The 26742-nt window shown below is 35.2% G+C and overlaps 1 protein-coding gene across 1 annotated transcript in view; it reads right to left on the bottom strand.

Annotated features, from left to right (window-relative positions):
- The window catches only part of LOC143254396 (protocadherin Fat 4-like), an 86831-nt gene that overhangs the window by 23742 nt on the left and 36347 nt on the right, over positions 1-26742 (bottom strand). Inside the window, exons 10-16 of the mRNA XM_076509499.1 lie at positions 24547-24706; positions 23006-23121; positions 17393-17570; positions 10912-11042; positions 4706-4856; positions 4155-4300; positions 2363-2492 (exon numbers count right to left, since the gene is read on the bottom strand). Coding sequence (XP_076365614.1) covers positions 2363-2492; positions 4155-4300; positions 4706-4856; positions 10912-11042; positions 17393-17570; positions 23006-23121; positions 24547-24706 — 1012 coding nt within the window. The remainder of the gene's footprint in view (positions 1-2362; positions 2493-4154; positions 4301-4705; positions 4857-10911; positions 11043-17392; positions 17571-23005; positions 23122-24546; positions 24707-26742) is intronic.

Genomic DNA, 26742 nt, shown 5'->3' with positions numbered 1-26742 from the left:
CCTCATTCTGAAAAGGGCCGTTTACCCAGTCAAGGGTATCTAATTAATTACAGTAAATTTTAAAAACCAATTCGCCAGCCGCCAGGGTTCTCCATCCTCGAGCCAAAGTCTGGCTCACTTCACTTTCGCTGCTTTCGTCCAGTTCTCCCGTCCTTCCTCTCACTCACAAATATTTTTGAAATGTTAAAAATAAAGTAAAAATTCCATGGATATTTTAAAACATTTCTCACGTAAAGGGGACGAAAAGGAACTATAAAGTTCCTGAACACCCCAGTTGGAGAGAGAACTCTTCTGATTTCTCTCTCTCTAAACTGAACCCCTGCCACGTTAGTTTAGTTTAGTTAGTTTGTATTGTTTCAGAATATAGCATTGCCTGAGTAGCACTGTAACAAGTAAGTTAGATGGTATAGACGTTTTACAGAACGATTGATGTCGGTAAATACGTGTCGTCAATGTCGTAACAGCCGCGATACATTCTGCTATATCTGTGGCGAGTATACGCTTGTTCGTCAGAGACGCTCAATGACTGCTCTTGTGAAGAAAGTATATTATCTGTACTTCGGCTGTAAAGTTGGTGATCAAGACCAGGAATGGGCGCCTCACATTTGTTGTGTGACATGTGCTGTATGTCTAAGAGCTTGGCTCAGAGGCACTCGAAATACAATGCCGTTTGCTGTCCCGATGATATGGCGAGAACAGAAAGACCATATGACGGACTGTTACTTCTGTCTGACCAATGTGTCTGGTTTCTCTACCAAAAACCAGAAGTCAATTGAATACCCTAATCTGCCTTCAGCAATGAGACTAGTGCCACATGACGACAGTCTTCCAATTCCGAAACCACCAGAGGAATAGACCTTAGACGAACCAGATGAAGAAACTGCAATGCAGGGAACTGGCAGTGATACTGATCTGGATTTTGAACCGTGCTCCTCAGGCGATCCACATCTCATAACACAGTCAGAATTAAACGATCTTGTCAGAGATTTAGGTCTGTCAAAAGCAAAAGCCGAATTTGTGGGTTCGAGACTGCAGGAATGGTGTTTGTTGTCACAAAGTACGAAAATATTTGTTTTTCAAAGCTGCCAAGATGATATAACAAGTTGACAGTCTCTGTTCCTGTGTTGGTATCGAAGGATTGTTCTCTGCTATTGGTTGTGACCATGACCCGCAAAAGTGGCGTCTCTTTATTGATTCATCAATGTTAAGCCTCAAAGCTGTTCTGTTACACATTGATAACGTTCACCCTTCAATACCTGTTGGCTATGCAGCACACATGAAAGAAACCTACAAGAACATGGAAATGCTGCTGAAGCATATCCAGTACAGCAAGTACAACTGGAATATCTGTGGAGATCTGAAAGTCATTGCTCTGTTACTGGGACTGCAGCTCGGCTACACAAAGTACTATTGTTTCATCTGTAAATGGGACAGTCGTGCCAAAGAGTCACATTATTCTAGACATAGCTGGTCACTCCGTAAAAAGTTAGTTCCAGGACAGAAAAATGTGGCGCATGAACCGCTTGTCGACCCGGCAAAGATTTTTTTGCCTCCTCTTCACATAAAATTGGGACTTATGAAGAATTTCGTGAGAGCAATAAACAAAGAAGGCGAAGGCTTTTGTTATTTAAGTCAGATGTTCCCAAGCATAACTGAGGCCAAGATCAAAGAAGGCATTTTTGTTGGTCCTCAGATGAGGCATGTTATGAGTGACAAGTGGTTCGAAGATCTGTTAGTTGGACCGGAAAAAATTTCCTGGAAAGCCTTCAAAGACGTTCTTGACAATTACAGAGCCCCACATTACATTCAGCTGGTAGACAAACTTCTCAAAGCATACAAAACAATAAAGTGCAACATGTCACTCAAGATTCATTTCCTCCACTCACACTTGAACTTCTTCCGCAAATCTCGGTGCTGTATTGACAAACACGGTGAAAGGTTTCACCAGAACATTGCTACAATGGAAAAACGATATCAAGGCAACTGGAATCCGTCAATGCTTGCTAACTACTGTTGAACACTGCAACGTGATGCACCGAACATTGAATAGAAACGAAAATCAGGAGCAAAACATTTTTAATTATGTTGAACTTAATAGCGTATTAGAAACATAAGCGCAATTAAATACGTTATTGCCGGTAAACAGTTAACTGTCTATTTCTCAGAGCTTCTATGTAATGAAGAAAAACCAAAACCATATTTGTGCATTCCCACCACGTACCTGTCACAATCAGCTAAACCTTTTCAGGAAGCAAAACTTTTCAAAAAAATTGTTGTGCAGTGTATTATTTAATATATATGAAATTAGTGAATTGTTTTTGAGATTATAATTTGAAATTTATTCTATACATGACTCGCCTACCTTCATTAGTGATCGTGACGTGATCTACGGGTTTCAAGAACTCTAACTGGTACACCAACGCCTTGTCTTTTGACACTTCTACAAAATGTTGGTCTTTTTTAAACAAACGATACTTTACTTGGAATTCGATCTAAAATCAAAACAGATTTCTTCCTGTATAAACAATTCTGTCATAGAGTATTTTTTAAACTGAAGATAAACATTTATTTAAAATCCATAAACTGAAATGAATATTAAAATGTGTAATATGACAATGTATCTCAAATCCATAATAAGCTGATAATATTTCAATAAGTGAATATTTAATTTTGTTGAGGCCCCTACATTTCACTTATTTAACTATAACTTTTTATTTTTGGAACCACATTTCAATTTGTTTTTCTTATTTAAATTGTCCCTTATTAATTCATTAAATATAAATAAGTTTCACTCAGTGATGGAGCATCTTATGCCAATAGGAATCTCTAGTCATCACGTAACTTACCACTTTTACTATTCCAGTATTATTTTCTTTTCCTATGTAATTGCATTTTCCATCATTTTGTGACATAGTTTTTCCCCCTTATTTATTGCTTTTATTATAGCGTTTGTTATAATTATCAACTTTTTCAAATACACGGTTATTATTGTGATGTCATTATGTTTTCCTTCTGATTTCGTTAAGATAAGCAAAAAGTTATTTTTAGTTGTTTTATTCGCTCAACTTTCACATTTGTTTTTATTAATTCTTTATTTTCACTTAATTATATTAAGTTTGCTTAGAGTAATGGATAATGCATAAATGGTATTAATATGGATTTTTATAAGCATTAAATAACATTGTAATGTAATAATACGACTGCATAGAAACTTCAGATGCATTTGCTCTATTTTTCAGGTTTTGTTTTATTATTTTCTTCGTTTCTATAATGGAATTGTACTGTTTAAACGTTTTAATAACTTAATCTCACGATTTCAGTTTTTTTTTATGTTTAACCTTTCACACTCCAATAATGTACTATATTATTTAAATAATGTGTGAAAACTGTTTCAGTTATGCAAACATATTATTTCTTTATTGTAAGTATATATTATTTTAGTAATGTAAGTATATCATTTCATCAACTTGATTACGTAAATTTCATACCACTCTCTGTTGTTATCATTCACAATCTACTCACCAGGTGCATGTAATATTTCGTTTTGTGAATTCCGTAACAGGTTTTCAGGTTTGATAAGTCAATTCTATTTTGTGTTTTGTTATCATGATTAAACGCTGTTGTTCACTATGTGTTAAGAACCTACATTTTTAGCGTTATAAAACTATAAAAATTACCAATTTTGTAAAGATTATACATTTCAAACATTTTACACGGTAAATGTTTCAAGTTCCATTTTCCTGTAAGTAACATCCATTTTATTAAATTTTAAAATATAAATAAGTTTGCAATTTATTCTACTGTAATGTTTTACATTTACGAATTCTGCGTTAGTTGTTTTTCAACAATTGTCCAAAAGTGAAAAATTCCAAATAAACTGTCCTTTATAAAACAGTCAAAGACACAGTTTAATTATCTTCAGTACCTTAATTATTATTTATGTTAAAAGTAAAAACACGTGTGTATTGAAATATTTTCTATTGTACAGTATGAGATTACTTCAAATGCATAAAAGTTAAAAGTTTCATCGTTTTGCTCGCGTGTTAATGAACATATACTTAGTAAAACAAATCAAAATCGCTTCGTTCCCGTAATAACGAAGGACAATGTATATATACATATATACTTAGTAAAACATAATAAAAGTCGTTTACTTCTGTATAATCAGTTTCTTGCGGGTCTGTCATGGTCATTCCTTTAACTCGTATGACAAAACTGGATTTTGTCGGGTCAAGGGGTTTAGTAAGCTTTACTTGACCGCTGTTTTTGTCAATGGAAAAGTACTGGAAGTCTTTTTCCTCTATTTAAAAATCCATATACAACATATATATATATATATACGCATTTTACAAATCCACATACAATATATACATATATATACCACTATACATCAAATTATTACGACAGTAAATTTCATACAAATGTTACAACTTAACTTATGTCATTTAAATAATGTACATTAATTTCAAAGAAGTGACAGTAACTTGATTCGAAACTTCTTAATCGGATCTGCCTTAGAAACATTTTTGGACACGATTTAAGTTTCTCACACAGATCTTCTCCTAATCACTAGCAGCTCAAAACGTCATCCAAAAACTTTCTAAGGCCTAAACCTTCTCTTAGACTTATGAACACTAAATAAAACTCAACGGTATACTGCTCTACGACAAGTAATGTTTTAGAATCATGACTATGCTGTCCTTACCTTCTAAACTCATTTCGACACCTTCGACATTCGTTTCCACTTTGAATATGTTGCTATCCTGTTTTATCGAACCGTCGACCTCCACTTGGTGCTTAGCTTTCGTGAACAGGGGTTTCATATATGGCTCACGATCCACGAGCGTGAATATAAACTAAGTGACGAATTAGAACATTGTACACATATTTTTCGTACGTTTCTTATCCACGATTACTAATATTTTGAAATCTAGATGACTGGCTTCAACCACGATTTGTTAGAGGTGTAATACAAAATATAACGTAATGCTCTATCGCCAATGTATTTTAATGGTTTATGACAATAAATGAATGTCTGCTGTGTAAACGAAACAAGCAGTCTGAAAATAACAATTATGGTAATGAAAATTTTGTTCTGGTTAACTTTATATCTCTGATTATAATTGTGTTTTCCAATGTCTTGAATAAAACAGGATGTTAATGTTCTGATTATTAATACGTACAAAATATTGCAAAAAGTTACAAAGAATGTGATAGTTTCACACAGTAATTCATTGAAGCACTACAAATGACCATACATTTTGAAAGATAGCTGTTTTTAGTTTCTTTTGTATATTACTATTAAAAGAATTAGCGATATTAGGCCTAGTAACATTTTGACTGTATGTATTCTATGTAGTGGATTCTGGTAAATGTATTAGATGATGTAATTCGTTGAAGGAGTGCTCTGTACCACAGCGGATATACACGACACAAGGATATAAAAATAACTTGTTTCGTTCTGGTATATACGTATATCCCACATTACGCCGAAGAACTATCATTTTCTCAACTATTGTTAAAGTACCTAGCTTTTAAAATAAGGAACAAAATTATACGTAAACTTAATGTAGGCACAATGGTTAGGTTGCTTTATAAACCACATCACCTCATCACTGGATCGTTCCGCAAATTAAAATAGTCACATCAAATAACGTATTGCCCTATAATCGTCCAGCGCCAAGAATTACACATGACACTTTCTGTTTTCTTGATACCTCTACCCTCTCAAACATTTAATTGGTTTCTATACTTCCATTCTCATGCCAAACTGTGGAAACAGAAAAATAATTGAGAAGAAACTCTGTCGAGGCCTCAATCGACAAAGAGATATTACATTCATTAAACGTTAAAAGGTTAATTAGCAATAATAAGCTACAGCCATTATGCTGTAGTCAATAATCTATCATGATATAGAAATCTAAAATATAATATTTTAAGGAAGGTTCAATGAACAAAACAATAAATTTATTAATATATGTGACAAGATTATAAAAACAAAGACATAAAAAAAAATGTAAACACAGTTTACTTTAATCAAGAAATTCGAGAGGGTTAATGTGCTTGGCTGCGGATCGAAAAGGTTCAAGACTTGAACTGTGGTATGTAAGTAAATCTGCAATAGACTTTCAATTGTACGGTCATCATAGGTGTAACAATTCGTTCTATTGTTCGTTTAATAGCCGCGTAGTTAGAGAGCGCTGCTGACTAATTTGGTTTGGTTTTGAATTTCGCGCAAAGTTACTCAGGGCCTATCTGCGCTAGCCGTCCTAATTTATCAGTTTAAGACTAGAGAAAAGGAAGCTAGTCATCACCATCCACCACCAACTCTTGGGCTACTCTTTTACCAACGAATAGTGAGATTGACCGAATATTATAACGCCCCCACGGCTGAAAGGGCGAGCAAGTTTGATGTGACGGATTATGTCTTGTAAGACAGGCTCCTGAAGGTGATGTTGCAAACATTCAGTGTCAACATTCTGGTGGTCATATGTTGACCTTAATTAAAATAGTTTAATTCTGTACCCATTTTAACGTCGGATGTTATATACTATTCTCACATTACACACGAGCGCCAAGGAATAATATTAACCATGGATTAAAACAAATCCACTTTTCTCCGTGTAAATAATATTTTCACAAAACTTGACCGTTACATTTTAACGCCCCCCACGGCTGAAAGGGCGAACATTTTTGGTGTAACGGGGACTCGAACCTACAACCCTCGGATTACGAGTCGACTACCTTAACCACCTGGCCATGCCAGGCCTCCAGAGTAAGGAAAGCCTAAGCAAGGTTATATTCAGCTATGTAATACGAATAGCTGAAACAGTAAATTAATATAACTGATTGCGCTACACATATCTAACAGAAAGTTCACCTCTACTGTTGTGTTAGAAACGTTTATTTTAACATTATTTGTCCATTAATTTTCTGGCTGTTTAGTTCAGTCTCTACAGAAAGTTCGTCATATTTGGCATGAAGTGAAATTCTTATGTTATTATAGACACACAGACATATATGTATTTACAACTATTGAATAGGCCTAAACTGTACAAAAGTATTAGAACGTACTGAAAACGCAAAGAGTAAAATTCTCATGTGATCATGCGAAACTACAGATGGCTAGATTATGTTGCCATTTCACGTAAGTAAATAATCACAAATAATCAGTAAAAGTAATTCTGAATTACATGATTTAGATGCTTGTTATTGGAAATGTTAACATATGCAGGCAGCAAATTAATCATAAGATATTTTAGCATCAGTATTTTCGTATGAAGCGTGTTTTATATTCAGATACAAAATATTAACTCCTGTTAACAATGTGGTAAAAAATATATTCTCCAAATGGTCAATTTATAAATTCTTTTAACAAAACTGTTATAATGTAAAATGTCTCTGTTTGAAAGATAGTATATATAGTACAACGTGAAGTGAAGCAAAAAAAGTGAACAAACGTTTGTAAATATTTTACTTCATCGGTTATTGTTATTTAGTTACTAGAGAAGATCGTTTACACTATTTGGGAGTGGGATGGAGGTGTCTTTATTAATTTAGATATAATACTATGAAACCCGTCTTTCTCACCAGTAAACTTTATCTATGTATTTTCCTAATGCTTCAGTAGTAGACTTTCTCTTGCCCAAGTAAAGGTAAAATAATAGATAGTTCATTCAGCAGGAGACTTTCTCCTGTTTATGTATTCAAAATAAATATTTTGTGAAACTGTGTCACGGATTCACCATTATAAGTTTATTTTAGTCCCTAAGTTTGTTTCATTATAGTTTTCTTTTTTGCTTTTCTCGAACTTTGTAGAAGATTCCTGAGTGTAATAATCAACATTTGTTTTACGAAAACGTTAGCGTGTTTTAGAACATTGTTCAACGTTTACTAAATACGCATGATTCATATAAAAGCAGCTCAGTAGCCAAGAGACAGTTGAAGAAGAATATGATTGGACAGCTACAGTGTGTATGCTATATGCCTTGGTAACTATAATTATGATTAACGCCTATTAATCGGAAAACTGCAGAACTGAACAAGCAACATTTGTAGATTTCGAACATTACAGACTGTTCAACTTCAGTAAATCGAATTTCAACGTTAGTATTTCAAGGACATTAAATATCTTCGCCGGGAAAAGTCAGCTTGCGAAGGTATGAGCCAATCAAGAAGCAACATCTACATAGCTAGGTTGAAGGGTACCAACTCAGAATTAATTTGTAAAAGATCAAGATAGAAAAAAAAACTTGTGCGATTCTATAAGATAAAGAGAGAGGAAACTTCTAGTGTTGTTTGATAGGACGTGGCGTCGATAAAATATTCAGTTCCACACTGGATAGAAAGTTCAGAATTGTCTATAAGTTTGTAAATCTCTTGTATATAAACCATCATTTGAAATTACTATTGGTAACAACCATTATTATAAACTGTATTGTGTTTTGTTTGTATATCAAAATATATTCGTGTAAAAAAAAGAAAATTGTTGGTATCAATCTTGCTGGAAAATATTATATATTTAATACATATTAACATTTAATTAACTTCTAAGTTTAAATTTCCGGTTACTTGAAATCGTATTACGTTAGTTAACATACGTGATATAACAAATTGGAGACTTGTACTAAATAAATTACAATACGTAACAACTGGAATATTTAAGGATGTATTTTGTTTGGTTTCATTTTCGCGCAAAGCTACTCGAGAGCTATCTGCGCTAGCCGTCCCTAATTTAGCAGTATAAGACTAGAGGGAAGGCAGCTAGTCATCACCACCCACCGCCAACTCTTGGGCTACTATTTTACCAACGAATAGTGGGATTGATCATCAATTATAACGCCCATACGGCTAAAAGGGCGAGCGTGTTTGGTGTGACGAAGATTCGAGTTCTCGACCCTCAAATTACGAGTCGAGCGCCTTAACCACCTGGCCAATTTAAAGGTGGATTAAACGGTAAATAAAAAAAAAACAATCAACATACTTGGAAATACAGATGATTAAACACCACATAAAAATTTATGAAGATGTGTGTTAGTATAATATTTATAATATACTCTACTTTCATTATCCTAATCGTGATAATTTTTAAGTTATGACGGAAAAACTACTCACGACGCAGGGGTACGAACACTTTCTGTCGTAACTGTATTAGTAGAACATAGATAAGGATACTGTGCATATAATTAGGTAACACAATAGTACTGTCAAGTGAAATTCAGTTAGCAATGTGAAAGGTGTTATCTCAGAACGGCTCAGGCCTGGCATGGCCAAGCGCGTAAGGCGTGCGACTCGTAATCCGAGCGTCGTGGGTTCGCGTCCGCGTCGCGCCAAACATGCTCGCCCTCCCAGCCGTGGGGGCGTTATAATGTGACGGTCAATCTCACTATTCGTTGGTAAAAGAGTAGCCCAAGATTTGGCGGTGGGTGGTGATGACTAGTTGCCTTCCCTCTAGTCTTACACTGCTAAATTAGGGACGGCTAGCACAGATAGCCCTCGAGTAGCTTTGTGTGAAATTCCAAAAACAAACAAACAACAAACAGAACGGCTCATATGGGTTAATTAACACTTTTATTGATAAGCAAAGAACAACGATTTGACCTTCGTCGAAACGTTCTTCTCTCCTTATCAATAAAAGTGTTAATACCCATACCAGCCTTTCTGAGACACGTTGTTATTTCAAGTGGGTTTCTCGTCATCAAAAGTGTTAATTGTGAAACTGATTTATGCCAGCCAGTAGCTGCGCACGCGTTAAATCTGCACATCCTGAACTGAGCTGCCTGTTAAATATTTTCTGCGCATAATGTCAGAATAGAAGACGTGGTATGCTTGTAGTACATTACGTAATATATTCACAGCGAATAACAACAAATCCATTTGTTTCAGACGTTATCAAAAAAGAAATAAAATAACAACAGTAAGAGGATGAAATACTTAAGTAAAACTTTAAATAACATCTCAACATAAAAACCTGGATTTTATTATCTTTTCCCGTTTACTACGAAGGATTTGTTGTAGGAAAATTCACTGTTCATGAACGTGAACTACTTTTCATAAGTTTACCATATTTATACAAAATAATATTCTGTAATCAAAATATTTTTTTTTTATTAATTTAAGAATAGAAAAATGAAACCAATTATGGTTTTATTGAAAATTATTTGTTAAACATAAACTTGTAAAATAATTTATTACCAATTGTAAACAGGTTATCACGAAACGTAATTGTTCTTACAAGCAATCAATAATAAGTTAAAATTTCGGAAACTCAAGCTATTAAGTTATCAATATCTCCAACTGCAGTATTTAAAAAAAATGATTTTTTTTTAGATATTATGTTGAGCTCGTCAAAGTTTGAAGAAATACTATTTATTAGCAAATATAACACCATAAAGAAACTGTTTGTTCTATACAAATATGTCTTGGCTAAATACGAGAAACGTCATTTAAAGCAGATACGGCCCGACATGGCCAGATGGGTTAAGGTGTTCGACTCGTAATACGAGGGTGGCGGGTTCGAATCCCCGTCGTACCAAAATACTCACCCTCTCAGCCGGGGAGGCGTTATAACGTGACTGTCAATTCCACTATTCGTTGGTAAGAGAGTAACCAAAGAGTTGGCGGTGGGTGGTGATGACAAGCTGCCTTCCCTCTTGTCTTATACTGCTAAATTAAGGACGGCTAGCGCATATAGCTCTCGAGTAGCTTTGCGCGAAATTCAAAAACAAATAAACCTAAGACAGATATCTTTTTGCTGTAATGACATAACGTCTTTCATCACTTGGTGAGGAAATGTTTATAGTGACAGAGAGATGTCCTGGCGAAGAGAAAATGAAATTACGCCTGCTTAAAATCAGTTCAAAGTGTAAACGTCGATGAACATTTTTGCTGCGGCGACTTAATATTCCTTACCTTAAGCTGATTATCTCCACGTTTAGACTTGGCTGTAACGATGATAGTGCATCTATCCTCACAAACTTTGGGACTTCCACGTAACATAATCTGGCCAGATGCGTCAATACTAAACTTGTCTTGTTGAGGACCTTTAAAAATATATTATTTTACGTTCACGTTTTCATTTTATAGCTATGCCAGGATCATATGGTGAATAAGATAAAATACGTTAGGGTTTTTAGAACTTCATGTGTTACACCTATATTTCACATTTTTGTAAATTTATTACCAGTGCAGGATAATTTGTAAAATAGATAACTATTAAATAAGAAGGCAGGGACAACCCGGTAAAGAATTTCTTGTATTATGTAAAACATATGACTACGAAATCAGACGGCAGAGACAGCCTGGAAAAGGAAGTTCTTATAATATGTAAAACAGATAACTATTAACTCAGAAGCCAGGGACAGCCTGGAAAAGGACGTTATTGTAATATGTGAAACAGATAACTATTAACTCAAAAGGCAGGGTCAGCCTGCAAATTTCTAAAACCCGAGAGATATGGTACTGATCCAAACAACTCCACAGCTGCTAAATAATAGAATCATTGGAGGCAAACATTTGAAAACTTTATACATTCAATAACTGATCTCTCTCTGCACAAAATAGCAGTCTTAGTGAACTATGCTGTATCAGCTGTATATCAATACACAGCTGAATGTGGCGGTTATACAAAACGTATACATAAAATATAAGAAGATTTATATGATAGAGTCCACTGATAGATTTCAACACATTTCAGGCGCTGAAACAGTTCAGTAAGGATTGTGACTTCCATGACTGTTCAGCTTTCAGTGACTTTCCCAATTCTGTGAGAAAATTCATGCATTTATTTAATGCAGGTAATTTACATCTACATCTGTTGCTTAAAACTATTTTGGATTTCTAAAAAAAACAGACTTAAAAACAGCGGTGACAGCTATAGATCACAAAACAGTGGTGACAGATATAGATCACAAAACAGCGGTGACAGATATAGATCACAAAACAGCAGTGATAGCTATAGATAACAAAACAGTGGTGACAGCTATAGATCACAAAACAGCGGTTATAGCTATAGATCACAAAACAGCGGTTATAGCTATAGATCACAAAACAGCGGTTATAGCTATAGATCACAAAACAGTGGTTATAGCTATAGATCACAAAACAGCAGTGACAGCTATAGATCACAAAACAGCAGTGACAGCTATAGATCACAAAACAGCAGTGACAGCTATAGATCACAAAACAGCGGTGACAGATATAGATCACAAAACAGCAGTGATAGCTATAGATAACAAAAAACGGTGACAGCTATAGATCACAAAACAGTGGTGACAGATATAGATCACAAAACAGCAGTGACAGCTATAGATCACAAAACAGTGGTGACAGCTATAGATCACAAAACAGCGGTGATAGCTATAGATCACAAAACAGCTGTTATAGCTATAGATCACAAAACAGCGGTTATAGCTATAGATCACAAAACAGCAGTGACATCTATAGATCACAAAACAGCAGTGACAGCTATAGATCACAAAACAGCGGTGACAGATATAGATCACAAAACAGTGGTGACAGCTATAGATCACAAAACAGTGGTGACAGCTATAGATCACAAAACAGCGGTTATAGCTATAGATCACAAAACAGCGGTTATAGCTATAGATCACAAAACAGCAGTGACAGCTATAGATCACAAAACAGCAGTGACAGCTATAGATCACAAAACAGCGGTGACAGATATAGATCACAAAACAGCAGTGATAGCTATAGATAACAAAAAACGGTGACAGCTATAGATCACAAAACAGCAGTGACAGCTATAGATCACAAAACAGTGGTGACAGCTATAGATCACAAAACAACGGTGACAGCTATAGATCACAAAACAACGGTTATAGCTATAGATCACAAAACAGCAGTGACAGCTATAGATCACAAAACAGCAGTGACAGCTATAGATCACAAAACAGTGGTGACAGCTATAGATCACAAAACAACGGTGACAGCTATAGATCACAAAACAACGGTGACAGCTATAGATCACAAAACAACGGTGACAGCTATAGATCACAAAACAACGGTGACAGCTATAGATCACAAAACAACGGTGACAGCTATAGATCACAAAACAGTGGTGACAGCTATAGATCACAAAACAACGGTGGTAGCTATAGATCACAAAACAACGGTGACAGCTATAGATCACAAAAAACGGTGACAGCTATAGATCACAAAACAGTGGTGACAGCTATAGATCACAAAACAGTGGTGACAGCTATAGATCACAAAACAACGGTGACAGCTATAGATCACAAAACAACGGTGACAGCTATAGATCACAAAACAACGGTGACAGCTATAGATCACAAAACAACGGTGACAGCTATAGATCACAAAACAACGGTGACAGCTATAGATCACAAAACAACGGTGACAGCTATAGATCACAAAACAGTGGTGACAGCTATAGATCACAAAACAGCGGTGACAGCTATAGATCACAAAACAGCGGTTATAGCTATAGATCACAAAACAGCAGTGACAGCTATAGATCACAAAACAGCAGTGACAGCTATAGATCACAAAACAACGGTGACAGATATAGATCACAAAACAGCAGTGATAGCTATAGATCACAAAAAAACGGTGACAGCTATAGATCACAAAACAGCAGTGACAGCTATAGATCACAAAACAGTGGTGACAGCTATAGATCACAAAACAACGGTGACAGCTATAGATCACAAAACAACGGTTACAGCTATAGATCACAAAACAGCAGTGACAGCTATAGATCACAAAACAGCAGTGACAGCTATAGATCACAAAACAGTGGTGACAGCTATAGATCACAAAACAACGGTGACAGCTATAGATCACAAAACAACGGTGACAGCTATAGATCACAAAACAACGGTGACAGCTATAGATCACAAAACAACGGTGACAGCTATAGATCACAAAACAACGGTGACAGCTATAGATCACAAAACAGTGGTGACAGCTATAGATCACAAAACAACGGTGGTAGCTATAGATCACAAAACAACGGTGACAGCTATAGATCACAAAATAACGGTGACAGCTATAGATCACAAAACAGTGGTGACAGCTATAGATCACAAAACAGTGGTGACAGCTATAGATCACAAAACAACGGTGACAGCTATAGATCACAAAACAACGGTGACAGCTATAGATCACAAAACAGTGGTGACAGCTATAGATCACAAAACAACGGTGACAGCTATAGATCACAAAACAACGGTGACAGCTATAGATCACAAAACAACGGTGACAGCTATAGATCACAAAACAGTGGTGACAGCTATAGATCACAAAACAGTGGTGACAGCTATAGATCACAAAACAACGGTGACAGCTATAGATCACAAAACAACGGTGACAGCTATAGATCACAAAACAACGGTGACAGCTATAGATCACAAAACAACGGTGACAGCTATAGATCACAAAACAACGGTGGTAGCTATAGATCACAAAACAACGGTGACAGCTATAGATCACAAAATAACGGTGACAGCTATAGATCACAAAACAGTGGTGACAGCTATAGATCACAAAACAGTGGTGACAGCTATAGATCACAAAACAACGGTGACAGCTATAGATCACAAAACAACGGTGACAGCTATAGATCACAAAACAGCAGTGACAGCCATAGATCACAAAACAGTGGTGACAGCTATAGATCACAAAACAACGGTGACAGCTATAGATCACAAAACAACGGTGACAGCTATAGATCACAAAACAGCAGTGACAGCCATAGATCACAAAACAGTGGTGACAGCTATAGATCACAAAACAACGGTGACAGCTATAGATCACAAAACAACGGTGACAGCTATAGATCACAAAACAGTGGTGACAGCTATAGATCACAAAACAACGGTGGTAGCTATAGATCACAAAACAACGGTGACAGCTATAGATCACAAAAAAACGGTGACAGCTATAGATCACAAAACAGTGGTGACAGCTATAGATCACAAAACAGTGGTGACAGCTATAGATCACAAAACAACGGTGACAGCTATAGATCACAAAACAACGGTGACAGCTATAGATCACAAAACAACGGTGACAGCTATAGATCACAAAACAACGGTGGTAGCTATAGATCACAAAACAACGGTGACAGCTATAGATCACAAAAAACGGTGACAGCTATAGATCACAAAACAGTGGTGACAGCTATAGATCACAAAACAGTGGTGACAGCTATAGATCACAAAACAACGGTGACAGCTATAGATCACAAAACAACGGTGACAGCTATAGATCACAAAACAGCAGTGACAGCCATAGATCACAAAACAGTGGTGACAGCTATAGATCACAAAACAACGGTGACAGCTATAGATCACAAAACAACGGTGACAGCTATAGATCACAAAACAGCAGTGACAGCCATAGATCACAAAACAGTGGTGACAGCTATAGATCACAAAACAACGGTGACAGCTATAGATCACAAAACAACGGTGACAGCTATAGATCACAAAACAGCAGTGACAGCCATAGATCACAAAACAGTGGTGACAGCTATAGATCACAAAACAACGGTGACAGCTATAGATCACAAAACAACGGTGACAGCTATAGATCACAAAACAGCAGTGACAGCCATAGATCACAAAACAGTGGTGACAGCTATAGATCACAAAACAACGGTGACAGCTATAGATCGCAGCTCATCTTTTGTTGTTGTATAAAACGCTTCAAATTGTGCAATCGCCACTATGTTTATTTAGATGGATTATCCATTGGTTTATCTCAAGAGCACTCTCAGCATTAGAACAACGCCACGTTGCACTACAGAAAGAAGCCTGTTATACTGTGGAAATACAGTTTAAATGGAAGTATCACCTTCTTGAACATCACTTTCAGCTCATCACAGACCAAAAATCAGAAGCATTTATGTTTAACAATAAAGAATCTGGAAAGATAATGAATGAGGAAGTCATGAGAGAGAATCTTGAACAAACACCATACAGCTACGACACAAACAATCGACTTGGAAAGTGCAACATGGCAGCTGATACACCTTCACAGAGTCATTTCTCAGCTATTAACACAGACTCACTGTTCGAACTTTATGATTGTTTGTGCCATTCATGATTCGTTGCAGGATCTCTCCGTGTTCTGTTTGTGACATCAAAAGAATGATTAGCTGTAGTTTGTGCTGAGATCAAACCTAGTTTCTTCAAGCCTCCACAAACGAAGCTGATCAAAGCTATGAGTTTTCACGATTATTTTTCATAATGTCTTGTCCTCACATCTCATTTACTTCAGTGCTCATATCTTTATGTCAGCTCTTCTCGATTGCTGGCACTTCATCACACATATCTAGTGATCGTGAGCCATCTTTTATGTCATCTGAGCTTAGGAATTTCTTTCACGATAAAGAAATCGCTATTATTTGTACCACTCCTATAACTCTCAAGATAATGGTCAAGTTCAGTGCTACAATAGTATTATGTGGAAAGCTATAACACTGGAAGTAAAGTCCAGAAAACCGGATACCTCTTAATCGAAGGTGGCACTGTACATTCCATTTAACCACTGTTATCCACTTTAGGTAACATGACACTTTACGAATGGCCCTTTGGATTCCAACTTATCTTGTTGTCTAAGCAAAGTTTTTCTTAAAAGACACTTGTGTCACCAGACAGAAGGGAAACTATTCTTTCTGTTAAACATTAACACAAAGTGATATTCATTCTACTGTGGAACCTGTGGTCGGAACAGAACGGAAACGGCTGACGACACCTATGTCGCATCACCTAGTCCTTCTAGTAGGGGACCTTCAAAAGGTTCTAAAAAAGCACTGATGGTCGCTGATGATAATACACATTAAAATATGACAGAAGAACATCTTGTTGTCGTCGCCCTCTGCGTGACTTATAGTATAGTGCCCATGTACCTGTTGTCGTCGCCCTCTGCGTGACTTATAGTATGGTGCCCATGTACCTGTTGTCGTCGCCCTCTGCGTGACTTACAGTATGGTGCCCATGTAATGTTACTGCTTCTTAGCACTCTTTGATCTTGAATTTTGAAGCTGCGATTTTTGTCAGGTAAGATTATGCTGTAATTGTTTTTAATTATTATATTATGTTTAAACTAACAGTATATCGTTACCTTATACTTCGGATCAACAGATGACGCTTGACTTGTTAATCAAGCACGTGAATGTCATTTGACCCATCATTCCTGACGTATTTCATTTAGTAGAATAAAGCCATATTCTGCTCTGATATGATTATTATTTTTATGGTCTAAATCAGTTCAACATTCCAATATACATCATATAAACAACATTAACGTGTAATAAATACAATCTCAGATAGTCCATTAAATTATTTCCTGAATTAATAAATAACCAATAATATTTAAACTAATAATAATTAATTTTGACACGTACCTGAAATAACAAATTCAACATCTCTGTCGACTTGAATAGAGTGAACTTGACTGTTTTCCGGAAGACTTTTAGGTATACGGACAACTTGTGTGAATAATGGGAGGTTAACATCTTCGGTGGTCAACTTAACAGATACAGTAGCGTGAGCTTTTCTTTCATTATTATTCTGTTGATGAGCCTAAAAAAGTCATAGCGATATAATGATAATTAACTGAAACAAAAAGTAGAATCGATCATCGATTACCTTCACCAAACTATGTTTAACATAGCTAAAACAATATGACGGTTAAGACAACCTCCATCAAACTATGTTTAACATAGCTAAAACAATATGACGGTTAAGACAACCTCCATCAAACTATGCTTAACATAGCTAAAACAATATGACGGTTAAGACAACCTTCACCAAACTATATTTAACATAGCTAAAACAATAAAACGGTCAAGACTACCTTCACCAAACTATGTTTAACATAGCTAAAACAATAAAACGGTGAAGACTACCTTCATCAAACTATGCTTAACATAGCTAAAACAATAAGACGGTGAATACTACCTTCATCAAACTATGAGGTTATCCCTCAAGTATTGTCCGAATATTTAATACAGAAAGTGCATCATCAGTTCTGTCTTTGTAGAAGGGTTTAATGACTAAAATATGTAGTAGGACATATAAAATATGTAGTAGCTGCACTTGATGAAAGTTGTGTTGTAACAGTTGAAAAACTAGCACAGAAGCTTAATTCAACCCATTCAATAGTTCACTGTCATCTGCAACAGTTTGAAAATATGTCAAACCTTGGAAAATAGGTCCACCATGATTAGACACAAGCCAACCTTAGAGTAAGAGTAGACATTTTGCACTTCTCTGCACTCTCGTGAACGTAACTCACCTTTTGTGGACACGTTAATGACTGGAGATGAAAAATGGATATTTCATAAAAATGTTAAACGCCGCAGACAATGGCTCAGTGCGGGATACCCGAATAAAGCACAGTCCAAAATGGACCTCCACCACAGGAAAGTCTTGTTAAGCATTTGATGGGATATTGTTGGTGTGATCCACTTTGAGCTGCTGCCACTCAATGTAACGATGACATCAGACTTCTGTTGTCAACAGAGTGCTTGAATGTTTTACTGAAAGAAAAGAGGCCTGCTTCGATCAATCGTAAATGTGTTGTGTTACACCAGGATAATGCATGGCCCCATATAGCAAGGATTGAAGAGCTAGACTGGGAAAAACTTCCACATCCTTCTTATTCTCTAGACCTTGCCCCATCTGTTTACCATCTATTCCAAAGTCTGCAGAACTATCTTAATAAAAAAGAGCTTGGAACATATGAAGATGTCAAAACTATTGTATCTACGTTCTTTTCCTCCAAACTCCAAGAATTTTATAGAAGTGGCATTCAGAAGCTTCTGAATCGTTAGTAGGAAGTAATTAATAACAATGTAACATAATTACTGATTAAATAACATTAAAAGCGTTTGAAATCCTTTGTATTTTTCTGAACCTAAAATTGGACATTACTTTAGGGATGACCTGATATGTTTCACGTGGCTAAAACAATAAGACGGTGAAGACTACCTTCATCAAACTATGTTTAACGAAGCTAAAACAATAAGATGGTAAAGACTACGTTCGTCACAATATGATTAACGTAGCTAAAAAAAATAAAACGGTAAAGACCACCTTCATTAAACTATGTTTAATATATATGTAAAAACGGCTCGTTTGGGTTGAGAAAATTTACGTAGAGGAGCGAACAACGTTTCGACCTTCTTCGGTCATCGTCAGGTTCACAAAGAAAGGGAGAAGTAACTGACCGGAAGCTGACCACATGTTTGAAAGGGGTTGTGTAACTGAGTATCGGAATGTAGAGGGCGGGCTTAGATGTTTGAATATATAATTTTATATTATATTTTATTATTTATTATATTATTTTTAATATATATATAAAGGTGTTCCTTTGTATTGGTTTATTTTAAGCATAAGTTGTTGTACAAGTAAGGCTTCTTTAATTTTGCGTTTGTTTATGTTTGTTTCTTTATTTGAGTGTTTTCTATGGTTATGTTGTGTTTATTTGACTTGCAGTGTTCGAAAACGTGTGAAGGTGACTTTTTATGTTCTTTAACTCTGGTTTCCATTTTTCTACTTGTTTCTCCAATACATAAGTCGTGGCAGTTATCACATTGTATTTTATAAATAATGTTGGTGTGGTGTTTGTCAGTGTAGTTTTTACATAGTATAGACCTCAGTTTTGTGCCTGGTTTTGGAATAAATTTGGTATTAACTGGAATGTCATATTTTGTTACTAGTTTTGCCAAATGTTGGTTATTTTTCTGCTGATGTCGAGAATGTATGGTATGCAGCAGTATATGGTTTCGTCATTTTTGGATTCGTGAGATATATTTACTTTTGTTGGTTGATTTTGCTTTCTGTTTATGTGTGTGCGTATAATGTTTTCTTCGGTTTGTGGCGGAAACTTATTGATGTTGATGAAGTATTATTTTATTTTGTCTAATTCGTTGTTAATTTTATCTAGTGAGCATAATTTTGTGGCTGTGTTTATTTGGTTTCTTAGTATGTTGAGTTTTTGTTTTATTTCATGTGCTGAGTCCCAAGGAATGTATAGTTCAGTATGGGTGATTTTTCGGTGGATTCCTGTTTTAAATTGTGCATCGGTTCATGTAATTTTGAGGTTAAGAAATGATATTTGATTGCTTTCTTCTTGTTCACATGTGAAGTTAATGTTGGGATGTATAGCGTTAATGTGATTGAAAAAATTAAATGTGTGTTCTGTAGATGTGAATCCCGCGATCGTGTCGTCTACATATCTGTATCAGTATAATGGTGGATGTAATGCTGTGTTAATTGCTTGTGTTTTAACTTGTGTCATAAAAGTATTGGCTAGCCTCTCTCTTTCTTTGTGAACCTGATGATGACCGAAGAAGGTCGAAACGTTGTTCACTCCTCTACGTAAAATATTTTCTCAACCCAAACTAGCCGTTTCTACATATATATTTCTCTACAAGTGGGTTTTCTCGACATCACAAAGTATGTTTAAGGTAGCTAAAACAATAAGACAGTGAAGACCACCTTCATCAAACTAAATAAAACGTAGCTAAAACAATAAGATGGTAAAGACTACCATCATCACACCATAATTAACGTAGCTAAAACAATAAAACAGTGAAGACTAATTTCATAAACTGAACAAAACGTAGCTAAAACAATAAGTGAAGACTACCTTTATCACACTATTTTTAACGTATCTAAATAAGTGTTTATACGTATTACACTTTATGAACAATGTGGGTACATTAAGGTTCTCGTCAAGCATAAGGCTAAACAAAGGACTATCTGTGCTCTGTCCATCACGGGTATCGAAACTTGGTTTCAAGCGTCGTAAGTCCGCTGTACCCCATGGAGGCTCCAAGTTTTGAATAAATCAAATTTTGATGAGGTGAAACAAGAATTATATGCTGTAAGTTTATCAACTGAACTAATTTGAGATACTTATGAAACGTGGAAAAGTTGAAAAAACAAATTATTAAATATTCAAGATAGGTATGTTCCTAATAAATCGAAAAGTGGATGAAAGTTATACAAAAGGCTAGGTTTGTTCACAAAGGTATATAGGATAAAATGAAAGAAAATCATTATAAATATAAGGAATTTAAATTGACCGCCATGATGAGTAATTTGAGGAAATACAGAAGCCCAAAAGAACTGATTTCACTTAAAATTAGTAGATTAAAAAAAACGTGTATGAAACAATTGGCTCAACATGTAAAAATTAATAGTAAAGAATTCTTCAAATACATTAAAAGTAAAATGTTTAGATGGAAGTAGAGCCTTTGAGGGATAACACAGACAGTTTAATATGTGATGATTATTGGATGGCAAAGTTAGTACATTATGCTTTTCTCCAATTTTTACACATGAAAATTTAATCAATACTCCCTTTTCTGAACAGTAGCTAGATGCAAGCAAGATTGAAAAAGACAATACTTTAATAACATTAATTTTGAACTTAAAGAATGATAAATCTCCTGGGTTGGGTAATATTTACTCAAGGGTTTTTAAAACAATTAAGAATATTGCGAAATTATTCTAGTAATAAGAATCCTACTGGTCTTACGTCAATGGCAGGAAACGGGTTCAAAATTATGATAAAAAAAGCTATGTAAATTAATTTAACAAGCTTTGTTTTGAATTTCGCGCAAAGCTACACGAAGGCTATCAACGTTGGCCCATCCTAATTTAGTAATGAAAGACTATAGATAAGGCAGCTAGTCATCAGCACCCACCGCCAACTCCTGGGCTACTATTTTCCTTGCTGGTACAGTATTATGGCTACGGATTTACAACACCAAAATTAGAGGTTCGATTCCCCTCGGTAGACTCAGCAGATAGTCCAATGTGGCTTTGTTATGAGAAAACACACACACTATATTACCAACGAATAGTGAGATTTACCGTCATATTATAGTGCCATCACTTCAGATTACAAGTCGAATACCTCTAATCACCTAGTCATGCCGAGCGTCATACAAGGATAGGTAAAGTCTTTGAGCTCATTTTCTCTTCAAAAGAGAATAACTGGAAAGGATCTGACTGTTGAAGATTGTTAAATAAATTAATAGTGTTGACTCATCTTACTTTTCATACTTAATGGTGAGATGTTAACAATATAGACATTTATAATAATTTTGGCAGCTCAAGTAAGCAACGAATACAGAAAAATACATCACTACTGTTACTTAGGAGGTGAGTTGGAGGAATAATAGACATCTAAATAAACAGCAAAGTGGAAAAGGCAACATGGCCAACCTACCATAAATCGTTATTTATTTATTTTTTTTCATTTTACGGTGTAAAATTTGGAAACATTCGAAGAACCACCTTTTCGGCTTATTCAAGTACAAGTATTTTGAAACATTCACTGTTACCCATGAGCTGCTGTAGGAAAAATGCTCACATTTTAAGCTACTTAAATTCCAGGACAGTAGAATATTGTAACATTTTTTTATCTTTAATTGTCTATAATACAGCTTCCCTAGGCCCAGCATGGCTAAGTGGTTAAGGAACTTGACCCGTAATCTGAGGGTCGAAGGTTCGAATCCCCGTCACACCAAACATGCTCGCTCTTTCAGCCATATAATGTGCGGTCAATCCCACTATTTTTTGGTAAAAGAGTAGCCCAACAGTTGTCAGTGGGTGGAGATGACTAGCTGCCTTTCCTCTTGTCTTATACTGCAAAATTAGGGACGGCTGTGCAGATAGCCCTCGTGTAGCTTTGCGCGAAATTCAAAAACAAGCAAACAATACACACACCCCCAGTGACACAGCGATATGTCTGCGGACTTATAGCGCTAGAAAACGGGTTTTTATACCCCTAGTGGCCAAATCTTTGTGCTTAATATCGAAGAAACAATGTCCACTACACTAATTTTCAACGTGGCCTCCTAACAGAACTAGTAACAATGCGAAATTAAAAATAGAATCAGTGTTTAAAAAGCAGGACAATATCTCATATGGCAGACGTTTAAACGTCGATTCTATTTTTAATTTCAAAATTTCGCCTACATGTATTTTCTAGTACCCACCTCAATAGAGAAGCTAATTTGACTTTTTAACAATAGTTCTGGACTCGCAGACTTCAAAGTTAATTCACCTGTGTTTTCATCAATCTCAAAGCTTTTCAATACAATCTCTTCTTGACCTTTGAAAAACAAAAGAACACAATTTCTAAAAATTACATGGTTTGAAATATTACAAGCATTTAACCAGAATATCTATCAAGTTGACATCTATTAATGTTAAAGTAAAACAATTTCATATTCTTCACACCACCACAGTTTGAAATATATAAATACTACGTAACATTTTGGCGGGAAAAACGTAAACATCAAACTTACATTTTCTTGGTTAATTATATTACTATATGTATATCTAGCTTTCCATGTTTACTCTATTTTTAAAAATGTTCACACGATGTGAAATTGTACGTTTACAGCAACGAAAACCCTCTCACCACGAGTAACATATTTAAAAAAACCCCTCAAAGAATGGACAAAAAATAAGGGTTCTTTGGGTGCGTTTCATGTTTTATTGAATCAATTCACTGGAAAATTGATATTATTAGACAATAAACTGATTAAAACAATAATATGATATTAGGTATAATTTAAAATTCTATATAGAATAAAGAATGTTTCAGGATTCATGGGAACTGGACCCACAGATTCACATCTGTATTGCTGTTAAATTTAAAGGATGGTTCACGATAATTATAAACGTTTAGATTTTTGAGTATTTCATACCAAACTTTCTGTGAACGATAAATAGAGTTTGGTCCCCTGCTGGGACGACAGTAAGTTCACAGATTTACAGTGATAAAGTCAGGGGGGTTCGATTCCCCTCGATGGACACATCTGATAACCGATGTGGCTTTGCTATAAGAAAACACAAGTACACACAAAGAGAGTTTATAGGCACTCAAGACTGAACGCATAGATTTACCTAAAAACTGAAAAAATATATATTAAAATGGTTCTTTGAAAGAAACTATGCAGTTTCTTCTTAAATAGTACTTGTTTTCCATATTGTCTCCAGAAATGTTATTGTTTCTTTATTTTGTTTTTTTAAATTTCGCGCATAGCTATACGAGGGCTATCTGCGCTAGCCGTTCCTAAATTTGCAGTGTAAGACTAGAGGGAAGGCATCTAGTCATCACCACCCACCGCCGACTCTTGGGATATTTTTTTACCAACGAACAGTGGGACAGACCGTCACTTTATAACGCCCCCACGGCTAGCATGTTTGGTGTGATGTGGATTCGAACCCACGACTCTCGGATTACGAGTCGAACGCCTTAACCCACCTGGCCATGCCGAGCCGTGTCTTTATTAATACGTGATTAATAAACGAATGCATTAACAACAATCCCGAGAATTACTAAGTTTTATCTGTCATGGTTTAAACACCATTACTATGTATTACCAAGAAATAACTCAATCACTGTCCTTAAATTACTAATTATTGTTGTTAAGGTACAATCATCACTATCTGAACTCTTATTATTTTGTTCTACTAAATCATAAACCAGTTAAACAATTGTCCAATTGGAATAAAGAAGTAAACCTGCCTGTGGGAATACTGTATTTAATGATTTCATTAATTCCTTCATCTTGATCATAAGCCTCGATTCTAGGTGATGTAATAAGTTTCAAAGGCGACATATTTCCATCCTTATCTGCTTTCACCGAATTATCATTTCCAATCTGCTGAATAGTAACGCCATCTTCCTGTGAGATAAAATACATATTCTAATTATGTAATGTTACAAGCGAAAACTAAAGTTCCAATCTGTTGAATAATAACACGAGCTTCCTATAATATAAAAACGGAATCTAGTTATGTGATATTGCAAGTCCTATCATAATGAAATAATTTCAGTTCGAGAAAACAGAATAATGATAAAATTTACCTACTTGATAAAACAACGATAAAAGTACAGAGCAAAATTACATAGAGACAAATAGTATGTTTTAATAGTTGGTGAAACTGAACCACACACGAACAGTTCAGGATTAGAGAATGAAATTCTACTAAAAAATTCAAAATATGAATTTTGACAGATTGAAATCAAATCGATTGATTTTGTGTGTTCAAAACTTAAATCTGCATCAGATGGATATGTAAATTGTTATGTAGTTTGTAATCATAAACATGAGATGTAGTTGTGTTAACATAAAATTTCTTGTGTAACTTCTAAGGATTAAATTCTTTATCATGTTAGCAGTTTTATTTTTAAACGTTAGAAACTTTGAAGAGTGTAACAAAGTACTATTTATAATTATTTTTATTTATATTTATTTTTATGTTGAAGACTGTTGTTTTTTGTTCGTTTTACAAAGCAATAACACTTAAAGCTAAAACATAATTTAAAACATAAAAATTTAAAATAAATTCTCTCAAATTAGTTTTGATAACGAACAAAAATTTGATTGTTTAAGAAATGCATAGAATTACAACATTGGATTAATTAACTGCGAAAAATATAATATCTTTTAAGACATAATTTGACGTTTTCGTATTTTTTTTCTTTTATTTTGTGGTCTTAGCGTGTGTATGTTTCTTATAGTAAAACCAAATATGGTTATCTGCTGAGTCCACCGAGGGGAATCAAACCCCCTGATTTTAGCGTTATAAATCCATATACTTACTTACTACTGTACCAGCGGTGGATGGCAGACCCCCTAGGTCATAATTACATATGCTTGCTTATTAGAATTCACTTACATTTTATAAATAGAGAGAGGACTTCTGAAAGGCCTTCCAGAAACACAGTGATATGTCTGCCATCTGGTTTCGATAACTTTGGTGGGCAGAGCCCAGATAGCCCTTTGTGTATCTTTGTGGATAGTAACAAAATAAGACTTCAAAAAGATCCATTTTCAGGGAATAAATGACAACTATTTGTATTTTGTTAACAGCCAAAGGAAAAAACTTTGTCTGAAGTCATTTATCTTTCTCACAGTTTAATTTTCAGTTTGGTACTTATTCAAATACTAGTTGCTATCCATTCGTTTTGAGTCTACTCATGAAAATCTATGACTTAAATGTTTGAATGCTTTCAAGAAACGTATCTACTTTTACCGGTCTTATGTTCTTCGTTAAGTGAATAATGAAGACTTTGCTATTTTTCTGTTTATATTTCTCAACACACTTTATTGTATGGTGAGTTATTACATGTAGAATGATATTAAGTCGTCTTGTAAGTCCATTATTTTCATGAATTCTAACTTATGTTATGGGTTCTCTGGTGTATTGGAATCCATATTCACAATGATAATTATAAATGGTGTTTTTTTTTCTTTATGTGATATGGCGCGTGCTAATTACGTGAGAATTGTGTTGTAATTTCTGAATATCATTCTAACTTTATAATATTAACATATTACTCACATTTTTGACTCGACCCTGACTTTGCTTCGTGTCATACAAAATGTTAAAGGATTCTCTGTTGCAGTAAGGCTGTGTTAAATCACTTATACACGTGACATATTGATATAACAGATACTTCTTACTAAGATACAAATCAAACAATAAACGTTGATAAAAATGTCACTTGCGATGTGTGGTTTATCATCAGGCTTTACTTAGCTTTGAATAAAATTCTACACTGACGTTCACTGCGTAAACAGTTAAGGTGTCACGAATAACACCGCTAAATACTAATATTTGTCATATGAATACTTCAAGTACCAGAGACACCACTGCATTGTGTACCAGGCCTATATATTGACCCTTCATAATATAAGCAGTTAGAGTGTCAAAG

This window comes from Tachypleus tridentatus, chromosome 6 (assembly GCF_004210375.1).
Source record: "Tachypleus tridentatus isolate NWPU-2018 chromosome 6, ASM421037v1, whole genome shotgun sequence".
NCBI lineage: Eukaryota > Metazoa > Arthropoda > Merostomata > Xiphosura > Limulidae > Tachypleus > Tachypleus tridentatus.
Note: the sequence above shows the minus strand (reverse complement) of the source record. Positions and strands in the feature narration are given on the sequence as shown.